We start from the raw sequence: 16,493 nt of genomic DNA, 5'->3' as shown, positions 1-16,493 counted from the left end.
CAGTCTAGTTCAGGGTTCTAGTTTCAAACAAGAGTAAGGGGGAAGAAAAGCAGGATTTTAGTCCTTAGGTAAAATGACTTGAGATTGTTGAAATTAAGACCATCTACATTTTTAGAAAACACCAGGGTGGATTTAAGATTCTTGGTATATTTCAACACGGTTATGAAAAAGCCTGCACTGAAAACCTGGCTACTCAAATATCATAGTAACAATAAACAAATATTCTTTTAATTCACAATCCAACTGTCTCAAATTACTCAAGACAACCTCTAGAAATGCCACTTTTGTATTAATGAAAGTGCCTTAAACATTTATGCAGAAGGAAACCCACTCTAGTATTCTTGCCTGGAAAATCACATGGACAGAGGAGTCTGGTGGGCTACAGTCCATGGAGTTGCAAAGAGTTAGACATGACTGAGTGACTATGCAGGCTAAAGTTTTAATCAGTTCAACCCAACAAGCCTTCTTGGAATGCCTCCCATGTGCCAGGTCCTGTTACTAGGGGCAGAAGAACAAAGCACTAAGTGCATATTTGAGGTGTTCCTGGGGAGGGGCGAGGAGGAAGGAGGCTGGGAGGACAAGTCTGGCAAAGGCCCAGCGGTGGGGAACGCCGGAGGGCTGTGTCTAGGAACCAATGAGCAGCACCACAGCCAGGTGGGCTCAGAAGCAGGGCGACATAAGGCAGAAGAGGAGGGTCAGGAGCTCTGACATCTACAAGCGGGGAAGGGATGTATGAAATGGACAAGGGTGGGCTAGACTTGCCTTTCGGCGGCTAGCCACACGGCAGATGGACCAGAGCGGAGCAAGGTTCTGTGCTGGAACCTTGGAAGACACTGGAACCTTGGAAGACACTGGAACCTTGGAAGACCCTACATGGAAGACTGGGTGCAGAGTGTCTATGCTGGGGAGGGGGCAGAGTTGCAGGGGGGGATGGCTGCTGATCCCCTGACCCTGGGGTTGGAGTAGGGTCAGGAGTGGTTCCAAGTTAACAGGTGGGGATGAGAAGAGACCCAGCATGGACCGTATTCCCTTTAAAGATAAAACATGGAGGCAGAGTACAGGCCGAAGAACCACAAAATCACACTCGCCTGAGACAGGACTTCCAAAGCCACATGCATACTCGCCACTCGGGTTTCACGATAACAACATTAGTGCTCTCCGGTGTCGGTACTGAACAAACCACTCCTCTGAGGCTCCGAGCCTGAAAACGCATGAACTAAATTGCCCCGGAGGAGCCATCTGGGTCTGAATCAAGCCTCTCTTACAGGTTTCAGTTCTTCTCCAATCAGCTGGCACCCACTTTCCTGAAAAGTCATTTTTTCCAAGAAACTTATCTAATTAACAAGGCTTTCCTAGTGGCTCAGATGGTAAAAAATCTGCCTGCAATGTGAGATACCCAAGTTTGATCCCTGGGTTGGGAAGATACCCTGGAAAAGGAGATGGCAACCCACCCCAGTATTCTTGTCTAGAAAATCTCATGGACGGAGGAGCCTGGCAGGCTACAGTTCATGAGGTCGCAAAGAGTCGTACACGACTGAGTGATTTCACTTTCTTTCTTTCTATCTATTAACAGGCCCATGTGACCTCCTCCACTTCTCAATGTATCCCCTGGACAGAAACAGTCAAGGTTTTGCTTTGTCAGAGCTCCTCCAGAGCACCTAGTAGTTCAGAAAAATTATTTTGTGCCCAACGTGCAGTTCAGATGAAGAATGCTAATGACTATTTCTACCGGGACAGCTTTCACACGTGGAGGAGGACACGGAGCACTTCTGATGGACTCACTCTTTATCAACAGAACAGTTCTGAAGCAGGCAGCATCATCTCCCCATCTTCACAGATTGGGAAAAAGGTTCAGAGAGGTTAACTAGTTTGCTCAAGGTCACACAGCCAGGATTCAAACCCAGAGCCCCAGATCCTAAACAAAAGCAAAAACATCACTTTGCCAACAAAGGTCCGTATAGTCAGAGCTATGGTTTTCCAACAGTCATGTATGGGTGTGACAGTTGGAGCATAAAGAAGGCTGAGTGCCTAAGAATTGATGCTTTCAAACTATGGTGCTAGAGAAGACTCATGAGAGTCCCTTGAACTGCAAGGAGATCCAACCAGTCAACCCTAACGGAAATCAACCCTGAATATTCACTGGAAGGACTGATGCTGAAGCTGAAGCTCCAATACTTTGACCACCTGATGCGAAGAGCCAATTCATTGGAAAAAACCCTGATGCTGAGAAAGACTGAAAGCAGGAGGACAAGGGGGTCGACAGGGGATGAGATGCTTGGATGGCATCACTGACTCAATGGGTGAATTTGAGCAAACTCTGGGAGATAGTGGAGGACAGGGAAGCCTGGTGTGCTGCAGTCTATGGGGTCGCAAAGAGTAGGACACGACTTAGTGATTTAACAACAACAGTCCTCATTAATTAAATGTTGATTTTTAAGGATTTGATCTGTTTCTTTCCACTTCATTAAGTGTTTATTTTGAAAAAGTTCTGTCAAAATAAGCCCACACGGGTCCTTGACCTAGATTCAACAATGGCTAACATTTAGTGGCATTTGCCTCCTCTCTCACTATGCCCACACACTAACATATTTCTATTTTCTGAATCATCCCAAAGTGACAAGCAGCACAGTGCTCTACCCCTGGGCTCCTAGGTCTGTACTTCCTAAGAACAAGAACGCTCTCCCACAGAACCACAATGCCATCATCACGCCCGAGAAAGGTAATACTGACCTCGATGACATTATCCAATCACAGGCAACATGCAACTTTTTTTCAATTCAACCCCCAAAAGCCCCCTAAAGCTACTGTTTTTATTCCTCAATCCAGGGTCCAAGCTCAGGGGTCAGCTGTCGGGCCCCTTCCGTTCTGATAATCTGGAATCTGGAACTGCTCCCTGGCTCTCACCGTCCCGTTTGGTTTTGGCGACACTTCTTGCATTTATGAAAAGTTCAAATCGAGTATCCTGTAGTATCCTGCATTCTGGGCTTGTTTTTCATAGTCTCTATTATTTATGCTCTTTTCTCATTCTCGCCAAGATGGGGCACATGACAAAGACCGGGCCATCAGCATAATATGGCAACATAGAGGGTTTTCCAGAAGAAACAGGATCTCAAAACTAGCTCTGGCCTTGCAAGAGAAGCACATCAATGAGCTCACATTTTCATGGACTTACAATCCAACCACATAACTTGCTTAGGGAACTTCACGGTACTCTTGCTGGAAATGACTCTTTAGGCTAGATGAGCACTGCTGGAGATGTCCACTTTATCTAAAAGTTCTTGCCTGCAAGGGTGCTGGAATGAAGCACAAAAGTGTTAAAACTGGGGAAACGGGAATATATTACATTCCTATTCATTAACAAACAAAGGATAACAAAGGGGAAGGGCTTGGTCCAGGGCTCAAAGGCAGATGGAGAATTGGGAGTATGGATGCCACATGTGGGAGTCGTGGGCCTTGTAAGCGCCCACAGATGTGCTTGTTCTGGGGGTGTGAGTGGTCTGTAGGTTGCAGGGGGGGTGCGTGCACAGCCAGAGTAGAGGCCCGTGGCAGGAACATGCCTGGTGTGTCTAAAGAACAGCACAGATGCAGAGAGAGCTGGGGGGTACTGGGTGACGCCCAGCCTCATGGGCCCCTGTAAACATCTCTCCTCCCGGTCAGAGTGGGATGGAGGTCACTCTGAGGAGGACTGTGAGGAGGACAGGGTCTGACTGCTGCTTGAAGAGGATGACACTGGACACCGTGTCGAGAACAAACCGTAGGGAACGAGGCAGAAGCTGGGGACTAGTTGAGGTTTCTGCAACGGTGCAGGTGAAAGATGATGGCAGGGCAAGCTGGGTGCTAAGGAGTGGAGCTGAGAGAGATGGCCAGATAGATCTGGAAGGAACTGCCTAGGTGTGGTGACCAGCAGGACACTGAGTTTGCGAGGAAGAGGGGAGTCAAGAAAGAGACTCAGTTTTTTGCCCCCAAGATGGAGCAGCCGGCTGCCAACTGGGAGCTGTGTGGGCTGCGTCCCCACGCCCTGTTCCCCTCTGTCACTGGCTCCAGGGCCAATGCTGCAGCCTCCTAACTAGCCTGCCTGAAGTTGTGCTAGGCATTGTTCCAGGCACGTCACATGTATTAACTCACTGTCTCCTCCCAGCAACTCCCATTTACACACGAGGAAACCAAAGCACCAAGAGATCACGTTACTCACTGAAGGACACACGCTGGCAGGTGGCAAGGGGCCGAGCCAGCACAGACTGGCTCCCAAGCCTAGGCTCAGAGCCATGAGGCTACATGGCCTCTCCAGCCCCTGGACACGGCTCATGGGCCTGTGCGGACACTGTGTGACCTGGCAGCTCCTGTCCCAGAAGCGCACAATCAGGGTAGTTGTCCACATGGATGCCCTTTGCTGACTTCCCCCTGCACTGGAGTTGAGATCTTGTTCATCTCAGCTCCTCTCTGCCCTGCTCCTCACCTGCCAGCCACACCGGCCTGCGACACACCATGCCCATTCTCACCTTCCACCTCCCCCTTCCCAAACTGGCGGGCCTCATCTCTGCATTTTCTTCTGCAATATTCTGGCTCCCCCGGCACATGCCTCTCCAGAGAGGCTTCTCTCACCAGCCTCTGAGGCCTTTTCTCTGATAGTTCTCTAGCCCTGGACCCCGTTCATCATCTCCACAGAGCCACCTCCATTGACCCACGACTGTGCAGTTAGCTTTTCCTCCCTTACCTGTTTGTGGTCCCTTCCCTGCCCCCAGCTAGAAGCACCAAAAAGCAGAGGCCAAGGCTGGCTTTATTAGTTCACTATCACATCCCAGATCTCAGCACTGTGCCTGGCATACAGCAGCTGCTCAATAAGGAGCTGAATTAACGGACGGGTTTCACTGAATGCATTTTAAAAATCAGGATACAAGATTAGGTGGGTGCCGTACATGGCACGGCTACAACTATGTCAATGTCAAGGGCCCCTGTGGATGTTTCCTGAAGGTGGCTGGCATCTCCCGAGGGTGTCATGACGGAAGAGTTTTTCCTGCTGTCACTGCCCATGTTATCTGGTCACAGGCAGACAGGCAGGCACCCGGTTCTCCTCTGCTCGTCTTCAGAGCACCGCTGGGCTGTCGGTCAGTCAGCCCAGGGGTGACTGTGCAGGAGTGCTCGCCTGGGGCCTAGACACGATACAGGACCCTTCAACTGTTCCCACACAGTCTTTTTTTTTTTAAGTCTTTATTGAATTTATTACAGTACTACTTCTGTTTTCTGATTTCTGGTTTTTTGGCCACAAGGCATGTGGGATCTTAACTACTCAACCAAGGATTGAACCTGTACCCTTTGCACTGGAAGGTCAAAGTCTTAACCACTGGACCACCAGGAAGTGGTGGTCTTTCTTACCCAGAGCCATCTTTCTTACCCCTCACCTCCAAATGATGCCATCCCATAAGTGATGAACTGGTTTAAATATTTTGGGAGGTACTCCCCAAAATGTTGTCGAAGCAGAAAATGCCAAGCCAGGGTGCCCCGCAGTATGAGTTCTGTGCCGGTCACTCTCCGGCTCTCATTCACTGAGAACCTACTATGTGCCGAGCCGGGCGCCGCATGCTTCATGAACGTTATCTCATTTGATTTTCAACAGCCCTCCTGGCCAAGTCATTTAGGACCATCTTTATGGCAATGCCATTGGGCCTGGCAAGCAGGAAGACCCTGAGCAAGGTCACAGAGCTGCTTACTTCCAGCTATAGCAGGGGCTGCAAACTCAAGCGTCCATGGGGCTAGGCTGGCAGTACACAGGGGAGCCCAGGCCGCATCTCCAGCTCCACCCAGAGCAGCGGGGGGCCGGGAAGCTCCCCTTTTGCAATGGTGGGAACCAGTTCAATCAAAAAGAGAAGCCTGAAGTCCTTATCTGTTAAAGAGGAGTATTTATAGATGCAGTCCCATTTGCTTTAACACACAGAGGGTGGGAGGTGGTGGTTAAAAAGAGAAATGGCGGGGCCAAGGAAATGAGGCTCCACAAAAGGATAAGAACTATTGAAGCTGAAGGCTGGGTGCACAGAGACTCACAATTTTATTCCCTCTAAAACCTAACCTCTTTTATCTAGTCAGGTCTACTCTAGTCTTCCCTTCCCACTGCCCTTTTGTTTCTCCTTCCCTCCCCTCCCCTCCTTCCCTCACGGCTGCCAATCCGTGACCTCTGCCCCATGCCACTCTGCTCTCCAGTGAAAACAAAACAGGCTTTCGGTACAGTTCCCTTTTTTCCAAAGGGGTGACGGCCTCTTTGATGCGCTTCGTCAGAAGCTACCTTGGCAGAGCTCACCTGCCACACCTGGTGCTGTTGGTCAGTGGATGTATGGGATGGCTTCTGAATGTTCTGATGCTGTGGTTTCTTATCGAGGTGTGACAGGTTTAGTAAATACACTTAAAGTCAACTCTTCCTGCTGCATTCCTTTAAACCCATTTAAGCAGTTGACCAACCCCAAACACTTCTGCCTGAGTCAGCTTCCTCAAGCTTCAGGGAGACAAAACATGACCTCCTAAGAAGCAAGCCCAGCCTCCAAAATTTAGCACATCTGAATGCCCTCACCTATACTAGGATGCTTCCTACCGTTAGTATACACAGAAGGCATTTGGTGAAGTGCAGAGCATTGCTAATTTTTCCCCATGGAAAGTGAGAAGCTCAAGCATTTAAGAATAATCACACAAAAAAAGTCAACACATGCATATCTTACCCTCATACCATATGCTCATAAAATCCATAATTCATAGTATTTTCTGGCCGGCACCCTCTTTAGCAAAGACATAATTTGCAATCACACTGGGCAAAGACAGACAGCCATTACTTTCTTAATGGCCAACTACCCAAAAAGGCTCAGTTAAGTGATCTCAACTAGCAATCTAATCAATTCAAATTGATAAGTGAAATACTTTTAACCTTTGTTTCAGCAGGCCATTCCTAGTGGGAGGAGGCATGGTACATGAATTCCCAGCATAAAATTTAATTCCATTTCATGGATGCAAACATTCTTGCTGCCCTGAGGAGAGGCCCCGTTAAAGGAAACTGTTTTTCTCTCTTTCCTTGAATCCAATCAGAGAAAGATGGGTTTATGGGTCTCTCCAGCCTATGCCATCAATTTAAACCTTTACAGAAAACCCTGTGGCCATATTTCAAGGAGGAAAGGGCCACAGAAGATGGGCACAGAGCACAGACAGGACGTAGTTTCCTTGCTCCTCCGAGAGAGAAGAAATAAAGGAGCATAAACAAAAAGGAAGCAAGAAAAAGGAGTCAGACAACCAGGCAAAACCATAATAATCATTTATGGAGACCCTTCCACGTGTCAGGCAGGGTGCTCTTTGTGTTCATCACTGGATGTGATTATCAGGCAATGCTGACTCCATTTTCCTGAGCACAGTTACACGTGAGGCACTAGACTCGGTCATCTTATATTTCATATTATAGTTCACTCAAGTCTCAAAACAGCCCCGTACCATAATGAAGATCATCCCCATTTTCCAGGCAAGGAAACAAAAGTCGTGGTGGTTTCAGTCACTTGCTTGAGAGAATACAGAGCTGGGCAGTGGCCTCTGGCTCAAAAGATACAAACCCTCATTGGTTTGCATCGTAACTGCAGGTCACACAACTGAACAGTTTTTGTCAAGGCTCATTCCACTATACACTAAAACTCGGTGAACTTTACTGGATGCAAGCTGTATTTCAATAAAGCTGATTTAAAACAAGGACTCTCTTTCTCATTGTCCACTACAAAGTGGCCACCTGCCGTTTATGCCTCTCCAGCTCGCAGCTCTTCTTTTCGAGTTTCCTTTGGGGGCCGCCTCCTTCCTCACCCCTAGGTGATGGGGTTCAAAAGGAGCAGGTCCCACCCTCCCAGCATCACAGCTGAGTACGTGACCTTGACCTAACCAATCAGTGAATCACATTCTGCTGATCACTCACTGGGTCAGGAACAGTCTTGTGACTCAAGCTGGGCCAATGAGAGCATTGCTCTGGACTTCTATAAAAGTTATAGGGAAAGAGAAGCTCTGTTTTTGTCAGGGCTGCTTAGCCAGTTCAGCAGATCTTAGAGGTCCTGATGGCCATCTTGTCACTATTTGGTGAGAGCTCTCTGGAGGATGAAGCCAGAACAGGGGAAAGAAAAGCTGAGAGAAGGAAGGTGGCAGTTTCCTGATGACATTGCTTAAGTACCTAGATCAAGCCATGCCTGAAAGGAGATCTAGCTTTTTACACCGATATCAGTCAATCTGCCTCTCTTTTTCCTTAAGTTAGTTTAAGTTGGTCTTTCTATCTCTCATAACCAAAGAGTCCTAATATATCACAATGTTACAGCAAATAAGAGGAAAAAGAGTTATATGAATGGGAGAAGGGTTATAGGAACACAACCAGGCTTTATATTCTGTCTCCTTTAAATCTCAGTCTCACACTGAAGAGGAGAGCACTGAGGCGCCGGTTGGATGCTCAGGCTTGCAAGCTAAGCACGAGGATCTTGGGCCTCCAGAGCCTTCATCGTTACCTAAATGCTGGCGGCTTGCATTTTTGAAAAGTTTCCTTTTTTTAACCAATCAGGATCCTTTAGTCATTAAAATCATACAGACCACCTTTGACACACACAACCAACCAGACTGGTGCTGCCATGACTATATGGAGGGCAGGGATCCTAGAGCTGTGCCCACCCCTGCTTGAGACCAATCACCATGCACAGATATTTCAGCAAAACACCTGCACAGCGCCCCTTGGGCTCCAGAAAGCAGGGCCCACAGACTGACTCCAAGTGTCCAGAATCTAGGGCCCCTTTTCTGAAAGTTTTGTGTGACACGCGCACTGTCTAAGTTCACGGTGACAGATTAACCCCAGTACGACATGCAGGTCGCCCACGAGCTTCCCAGTGATGCGTGAGCCAGCCTGGCGGTGTGCCCCCACCCCTGCTGCCGTGACGCAAGATGACCAACTCACTCAGGTCGAGGACGTCATCCGTTTTGATCAGGTCTTCCTCCCGCGTCAGGGGCAGTTGGGTCTCGGGCTCCCCTCGCAGTTGCAGGGACAGGGAACGGAGCATGAAGAACACCCGGATGGCCTGGACCAACAGTTTGAAGAGCAGAAAAGAGTGAAGTCAGTTTGGTGAGAAGCTCCGTATGGAGAAATCACACAATGACCCCAGATTTAAAATGAACAAGACAAAGCCCACCTCTTTCAGCATCGTGGTTCTGGTGCTCTCAGAGCCAAGATTTAAAATGAAAACAGTCAAGGAGGCAGCCTGTGTGCCATCACCCGTAGGCTCGGGCTGGGCCACTGGACCTCGATGAGCACCTGCCATTTGCCGGGACCCGACCCCTAGGGTCATGTGACCCTCGTGGCAGCCCCGCGTGGCTGGCAGCCCTGCTCGGCAGTCGAGGCTCTGAGACCCACGGAGCCACGTGATCAGGCCCAAGCTCACACCTAGCGAGGGCCAGAACCAGGTCTCTTCTAACTAAACCAGCCCAGAGTTTGAAAATCCAAACCATGAGTGTTTCAAGGTCCACCTACTGAATGTGGGGGTGGGAGAGACAGAATGTAAGATGCGGGTGGGGTTCAGAGCCCGCCAGACCCCACAACCCATCACCTGGAGCTCTGGCCCCTTGGCCTTCCAACAGGGGCTGTGCCCCTCTCAGGGCAGAGGACCTGGCACCTGGCAGGTGTGTGGTGACGTCAGTGCCCCGGGAACCCTCAGGTCTCCCCAGCTGGGGACAGAGGTGGGGACGGAGTGGGGCCCCATCAGCACAGGGTTCCCGGCCCATCAGGGAAGCATCTTGGTGGACCCCAGGGTGAGCGGGAGTTTCCAGGGAGCGGGAACAAAGCCGAACCCCAGGCTGGAAGCCAGAGAAGCTTGTGCAGCCTCCGCCCAGCAGTCAGTCTGCCCTGGAGGTAACTCCCCGCGAGTCCCAGGTTGGGGCTGACCTGCCCACCAACCAGAGGTCAGGAAGTGGAGCGGCAGCCACGGGGCCCACGGCCTCCGGGCCACTTGCTCCGATGGAGGGAAACAGCCCCCGAGTCAGGGATGGAAGGTCTGTGCTGGACTCCTAGCTCCACTGCGCTGGGCAAGGCCCCCGGCCCCACGAGCCTCAGTTTCCTCCTGTGTGAGATGAGGATGCGAGTCTCTACTGTGCGGGGCTAGGGGGAGCCCCTGAGATGATAGTGGGGACAGCAGCCAGCGTGGGGTCCGTAAAGGGGCGGCAGGGCCTCACTCCTGCCACTCCACAGCTCCGCACGAGGAGGCCGTGGAGACAAACCACTGTCGCCACTGGCAAGCCCCACAGCCCGCTTTTGGGTCCCCTTGTTGCCAGTTCTGAGGCTGTAGGCCTGCCCACTGAGATGGGAGGTTGTCCATTGTATGACAAAGTGCCTCAAAACAAGGGGCGGAGAGAACAGATGACTGCCCGCAAAGAGCCAGGTTTGCACTGACTTTTGTTGACCCAGGCAACGAGGATGCTGTGGGCACCTCTGAACCCTAATCTTGCCTTGGTCTAGAACTGCTGGGAGATCTTGGGCCAATTCCCTAATGTCCCGATGCGAAAAACTGGATGAACAGTCCTGTTTCCTGGACCTATTCTGGCGTCAGGTCTTCCTCAGTCGACCAGAAGCACCAGAGAAACAAACTTTCATATGATAAAGATAGTGGCTGTGGGGGCACTGGTGTATTATTCGATTGTTCTAAACACTTTTGTTTGCTTGCGTGTTTCTGTTGTTTTACTTTCTGGCCGTGCCGTGTGGCATGTGGGATCTTAGTCTCCTGACCAGGGATCGAACCCCTGCCAGCTGCGTTGGGGCCTTAACCACTGGACTACCAGGGAAGTTCCTGTTCTGAAAGTTTTGAAGAGCAGTCTTCACAAAAACATCTGTGATAGTCAGCAGATGTCTTTCTACAAACGCAGTGTGAGAAGCCTGGGCTCGTGAATGTGAGGGCAGATTCCCACAGGGCCAAGCACTCCACCTGGGTGAAAGTGGGGCTCTCATGGGCATCTACAGGGTTTGGTGGGCCATGTTCACCAGCCCCACAACCCCGAGAATCCACAAGAGAAAGGTGAGACACCGGGATTAGAGGTCATCTGATCATCTCACTGTCTCCCTAAACAACCACTACTCTCTCTGCATACCCCCGGCCTGCCAGGTACAGGTGGGGGTTGCACCCCCACCATTCGAGCCATTTTAAGCACCCTGAGGGGTTCCCATTTTACAGACAGGAAACCAAAGCCTAGAGACGTCAGGGAGACTGCCCAAGGTGATTCACCTAATAACTGACTCCAAAGACTGTCCTTCCAATCACACACCTTTGCCTTCAACATACTGAAGGATTAGGACCCAGGCTTTCATTGAGTGTTTTTCTTGACTTTGCTCAATTAATGTGCAAACTGAAATGCATTACTGAAAGGAAAAGAGTATTCTTATTCTTTCAGATGCTTCCATAGGAAGATTGACTCAGGAAGAATGGATTAGATTTGGAAAGGGGAGTCAGCTGACCAAGTTTAACTATCAAGAGAAGTGGGCATGTTCAGGGTGGTACGGCCGTAGACAAGCTTAACTATAAAGAACAGACCTTTCCAGTTTGCTTCCATGCAGTGGGGAGCAAGGAGAGCCCCACGAGTGGGGCAGCAGACGGCTTCCAAGTCAGACAGACCTTAGTCCAACCTGAGTCATGTGATTCCCCAGGCCTGGGCTGGAGCTGTGGAAAGGGGGTCCCCACCACCCCAGATCATGGGGCCACCTTGAAGATGCAAGGAGACAGTACAAAGACCACCCTGAGCCCCAGGGCTGGGCCTGGAACAAACACTCAGCCTGAGCCCTCTCCCCTGCCAACTTCCACGTGCAAGCTATTGAGTTCAAGCGACAGTCACTCAGGCCAGGAGCCCACTGAGGCCGTGGAAGCCAGTCATTCTTAAAAGAGGGCTGAAGCGCTTTAAAGGAGGCACAGCCCTTTGGGAAAGCAACTTGGCAATACCGACAGAGTCACCAATTAAAAAAAAAATGTTCATACCCTTTGAACCAGAAATTCCACTTCTGGGAACTTATCCTAAAGAAATAAGCCAAAAGAAAGGAAACACTGTATTCGTCAAGCTGCTTATTACAATTTATCTGAAATAATGTAATACTGGGAGCAACCAAAATGTCCACCAGCAGGAAAACGCCTAAGGAAATTATGGCAAAAGTCACCAGTTAAACTTTTACGCAGGAGTAAGAAATTAGACTTATTAAAACTGTATCAATGAAAAACTTCTTGCTCACAATGCAAAGAGAAAGGCAGCGAGGATGAAAGCAAGTCCATCGCCCATGCACCCCTGCAACCATGAAAAGACGTGTCTGCAGACAAAGCTGGGAGGAGACACACAAAGTCTGTGTTGTTTGTTTAGGGTGATGAAATCGCCGGAAATTCTTTCACCCTACTTTTGAAACTCTGTGAGATGTTATTGTATTTTCTTTAATGCACAATACACATCCAGAGAGTAAAAGCAAAATATCCTATTTCCTCAAGGTCAATAGCGATAAACACGAAAACTGTTTGCGGTTTTATGAGGCAACAGGGACACAGAACTGGAGGGACAAATAAAACTTCATGCAAATATCTTGATTTCATAATGGCTTCCATAGTTATTCCATAAAGACGGCTAGTGGCTTAAATTCAGATTCTGGTATATATCAAAGAGTCCTCTACCCAACTCTCTTTTCTCTAGTGTTAAGCATCAGTAGGTTTTGACTGTTAAAAGACTTGATTTCTTCCCCACTTAAGAGGCTAGAAAGCTCCATCACTCTTCAGCACCTCACTGCTGCTCTCGGTAAGAGCTGAGAAGCAGCACACAGGAGGAACCTGGGACTCAGAGAGGCTAAGTAACTTGGTCAGGGTCACACAGCTAAAGGTGGGATTCTACCTCAGTTGGTGTGACTCGTGTGCCTGTGCTCTTTCTTAACTGCTTCTCTCGACTGCCCTGCCACGAGGGGTGGGTTCAACTCAAGTCCAGGTCCTGCCTGCATGTTCCTGTCAGACCCCAGGAGTTCCTGTGACCACATGTCAACATGAATTTCCCATCTCAGCCACAATCGCTCAGTGGCACTCTTGCTATTTTGGTCTTCTTGTGCATTATTTATTTATTCTTTCTATTCTTGCTTCTTGCCCAGTGCCTAGAGAAGGCTCGACAGACACATCGAATGAAAGAATAAACAGTGTAATTTGCAAAAGGCAAGGGGGAAAAACGTGACTTCATTGCCAGATGCTTCCCTGCAGCCTGCACAGCCCGTACCCTCCTCTCCTGTCCGCTGCACTCACTTCGCTCCAGTCACCCCACACCTCGGACACTCTTCACTCTTCCTCATCTCGGGGCCTTTGCACTCACTGCTCCCTCGGTCTGGAAAAGGTCTCCTTCACGTCTTTGCCTGGCTGGCTCCTCACTCCCCAGGTCTCTGCTCAGACGTCACCTCTGCCAGGCAGCTTCTCCTGGTCACTCAGTCTAACACAGCACCGCCTCTGTCCTTCAGAGCCCTCGCTGCAGCCTGGTATCACCCCTGACCACAAGCTTTGCCTCTCTCCAGGCCCGGGAACACCCAAGGGCGGGCCGACTTTCTGCTCACTCCTGCACCCTTGGGAGAGCAGTTGGCACACAGCAGGAGTCCAGTGGCTCTTTGATGAACGTACAAAGGAATGATTCACCATAAAGGGTGGTTTGAACTTCTTTGACAAGTCCTTAAGGAAAATAAAGGGTGGTATTTCTGAAAAGCGTCAGCCTCCTAAAAGTTAGAAAAGCCTACACTTGGCAGGGAGAAAAAAAAAAAAAGAAGGAAAACCTTTGAATCCAACAGGACGAAATGGAATGTTCTCTGGATATGAGCAAAGAACTTGAAACAAACCACATAAGCCTTCAATTGCTTGCTAAACCATACACTTCCTCTAGCTCACATTCAGAGCACACTGCCGTGTTCTGATGTCTGAAACGGGCCGAGGAGCTAAGCTGCGGGAGGACTCCAGACAGCTGCTTGGCATCAGGGGCTGGGCTGAGGTGAGAGGTCAAAATTCCCCTTCAACAGTGGATCCTGGACATCAGAGGGAAACCTCTGGGGCCCAAGGCTCTGCGTTGAGGTGGCCAGCCCTCTTATCTCATCCTGGCTCCAGGGACACCAGACTTGAGAGCTGCCTTTACAAACCCGTCTTGTGACAAAGGTCATAAGAGAGACCCCGGGGGCGCTGGTGCTTCCGTTGGCAGTGTGAGCCCTGCAGCCCATCTGGGGCAAGGGAGGTGGGCAGCGGTCCTGGGATCTTGAGGATGAGAGAGGAAGACCCCCACCCTCAGGCACCACCACAGGTCTCTGTGCTTCTGCCTTTCGCGAAGTCCTCCCAAGGGCCCTGGCAGGGCGGGCGGCACTGGCTGCTGGCTGGGTGAGGAGACAGAAGCTCAGAAGGAGCAGGAACCGTGAAGCCCAAGCAGCCCTGCCCTCTGCCGTAGGCCTCAGCCCAGAATTTCTCCTGTGGACCAGCCGTGTCCGCCCCAGGCCCTCAGGACAAGATGCCAGGGACCGGCCAACCAGGCCGAGGCTCTCGCTGTGCTCCCAGGGCTCTGAGACCTGTCCCCTGCAACCCTTCCGGTGCCACCACTTCCCACACAGCTGGCCCCACGGGGGCTCCAGGCACGGCCCCCAGCTCTCTGGGCCTCTGTGCACCCCCACCCCTCCCGCCGCAGCGCCCAGCCCTTCCCCCACAGGCCCGGCTCAAGGAGCAGCTCTCTGTGCTTCTTGCCCCCCTCCCCAGGGAGGATTAGGGGCCTTGTGCTCCTGGAGAAACAGCCCTGGCCCAGAGTTGTGTGTGCACTTCCCACGTGGCACCAGTGGTAAGGAACCTGCCTGCCAGATCAAGAGACACAAAAGATGTGGGTTCAATCCCTGAGTCAGGAAGATCCCCTGGAGGAGGGCATGGCAACCCACTCCAGTGTTCTTGCCTGGAGAACCCCACCGACAGGGGAGCCTGGAGGACTACAGTCCATGCGGTCACAAAGAGTCGGACATGACTGAAGGGACTTAGCATGCATGGATTGGTGCTGCCTTTCCCATCCTCACCCTCTTTAGTCTTTTCCTTGAGGACTGGGGCTGTGGTTCCTGGTATCCAGCACCAAGTAGGACTAATAAATACAATGAAGGCAGCAGTGGGAGGCAGGGGGTCAAAATGGCCACACCACCTGGGTTGAATCCTGGCTCTGCAACTTGTCAGCTGGGGGACCCTGAGCAAATCACTCAACCTCTTCGTACCTCAGTTTACTCCTCTGTAAGATGGGGATAATACTAGTGCCAACCTCCCAGGGTGGTTGTAGAAATACGTGAGGAAATTCTTAAGAAGAACTGATATGAATGATCCACTTTGTCACAAAGGCCATGTGCTCATATAACTGTTAAGAAAACCTCATGGACTGTGGACCAAAAGGAAGGCAGGATGCGACCCGGAGCAGCAGATCTCTGCATTCACAACCTTCTGGACCTTCTAGTTCAGGGGCCAAGGAGAACCGGGACGGGGTCCTCTCTGGCCCAGGGACACAAGAGCTGGACTGGGCATGTGGCTTTGCTGTTATCCTGCTGGGGAGCATCTCCAAGAGCAACCAAAGGTCAAGGGTGAGTGAACCCACTCCATAAGGAGTACAGATGTTGACACCCACTTGTCAGAACCAATCCCCCCGTAAAAGCCGACACCAAGGATGCCCAGTGCAAACGCTGCCACCCACAATCAATCATGTGCCCGGCCACGGGGCCCGCACACCTGTCTGGGAGCATGAGGGAGGCAGGCGTCACTGGCTCAGAGAGAGGGTGGGTCCTGCGGTGAGCGTGGTGGGTCTGGGAGGATGGCAGAGAATGCAGACTGACTTCAGACATGGGTCCAACTTCCTCTGTGCCCCAGCCCCGCCCTGCCAGGCTTTCAAGGCAAACTCGCAGCAAGAAGGCCACGAAATCTTCTTGCCTGAGGCGGGTCCAGTGAGTCAATTCCCATCTCTCAAAAAGGTCACAATACTTCCTCCACTCTGGGTACACTTGGATTATCTCAGGGGAAGGCTTGGCCTGATAACGGGAGCAATGAGGGCAAGGGATTCCTCTAATTTATCCACACCTCCACGTCTCCAGGGAATGATTTTCTAGGAAAGGGTTATGGTGCTTTCTAAGAAAGAAACTGTGATCTGACCAGGGAGATAAAGTACCCTGAACAGTCCCGCGAGATGGCTGAAGAAAAAAAGTGCTGATAACGGAAGTGCACACGGCAGCTGGGTTCTGAGAACTAACCTCTTCACACACCTCTCCCGCAGGCCCAAAAATAATCACAACGGCATTTTCGTGTGTCATGCCCCAAGATCCCTCAGATACCTTAATGCCACGCCATCGCCAGGGGTCCCGGCCTCTCGGGGCTGGTTCTGCAGCAGCCTCACCTGCTCTGCATCACCACGCTCCTTCAAAGGAGCCCGGCCCTGCTTCCTCTCTCAGAAGTCTGGGGCCGGGCCAGCTTCGCTCAGTG

The 16,493-nt window shown here is 50.9% G+C and overlaps 1 protein-coding gene across 8 annotated transcripts in view; it reads right to left on the bottom strand.

Annotated features, from left to right (window-relative positions):
• Positions 1-16,493, bottom strand: part of CLEC16A (C-type lectin domain containing 16A) — a 233,074-nt gene that overhangs the window by 108,864 nt on the left and 107,717 nt on the right. For all 8 annotated transcript variants that reach the window (XM_065924327.1, XM_065924329.1, XM_065924328.1 and 5 more), the window contains one exon: positions 8,942-9,062. In XM_065924327.1, coding sequence (XP_065780399.1) covers positions 8,942-9,062 — 121 coding nt within the window. The remainder of the gene's footprint in view (positions 1-8,941; positions 9,063-16,493) is intronic.

Source organism: Muntiacus reevesi, chromosome 2 (assembly GCF_963930625.1).
Source record: "Muntiacus reevesi chromosome 2, mMunRee1.1, whole genome shotgun sequence".
Lineage (NCBI taxonomy): Eukaryota > Metazoa > Chordata > Mammalia > Artiodactyla > Cervidae > Muntiacus > Muntiacus reevesi.
The sequence above is the reverse complement of the archived record's forward strand: the minus strand, read 5'-3'. Positions and strand labels throughout refer to the sequence as shown.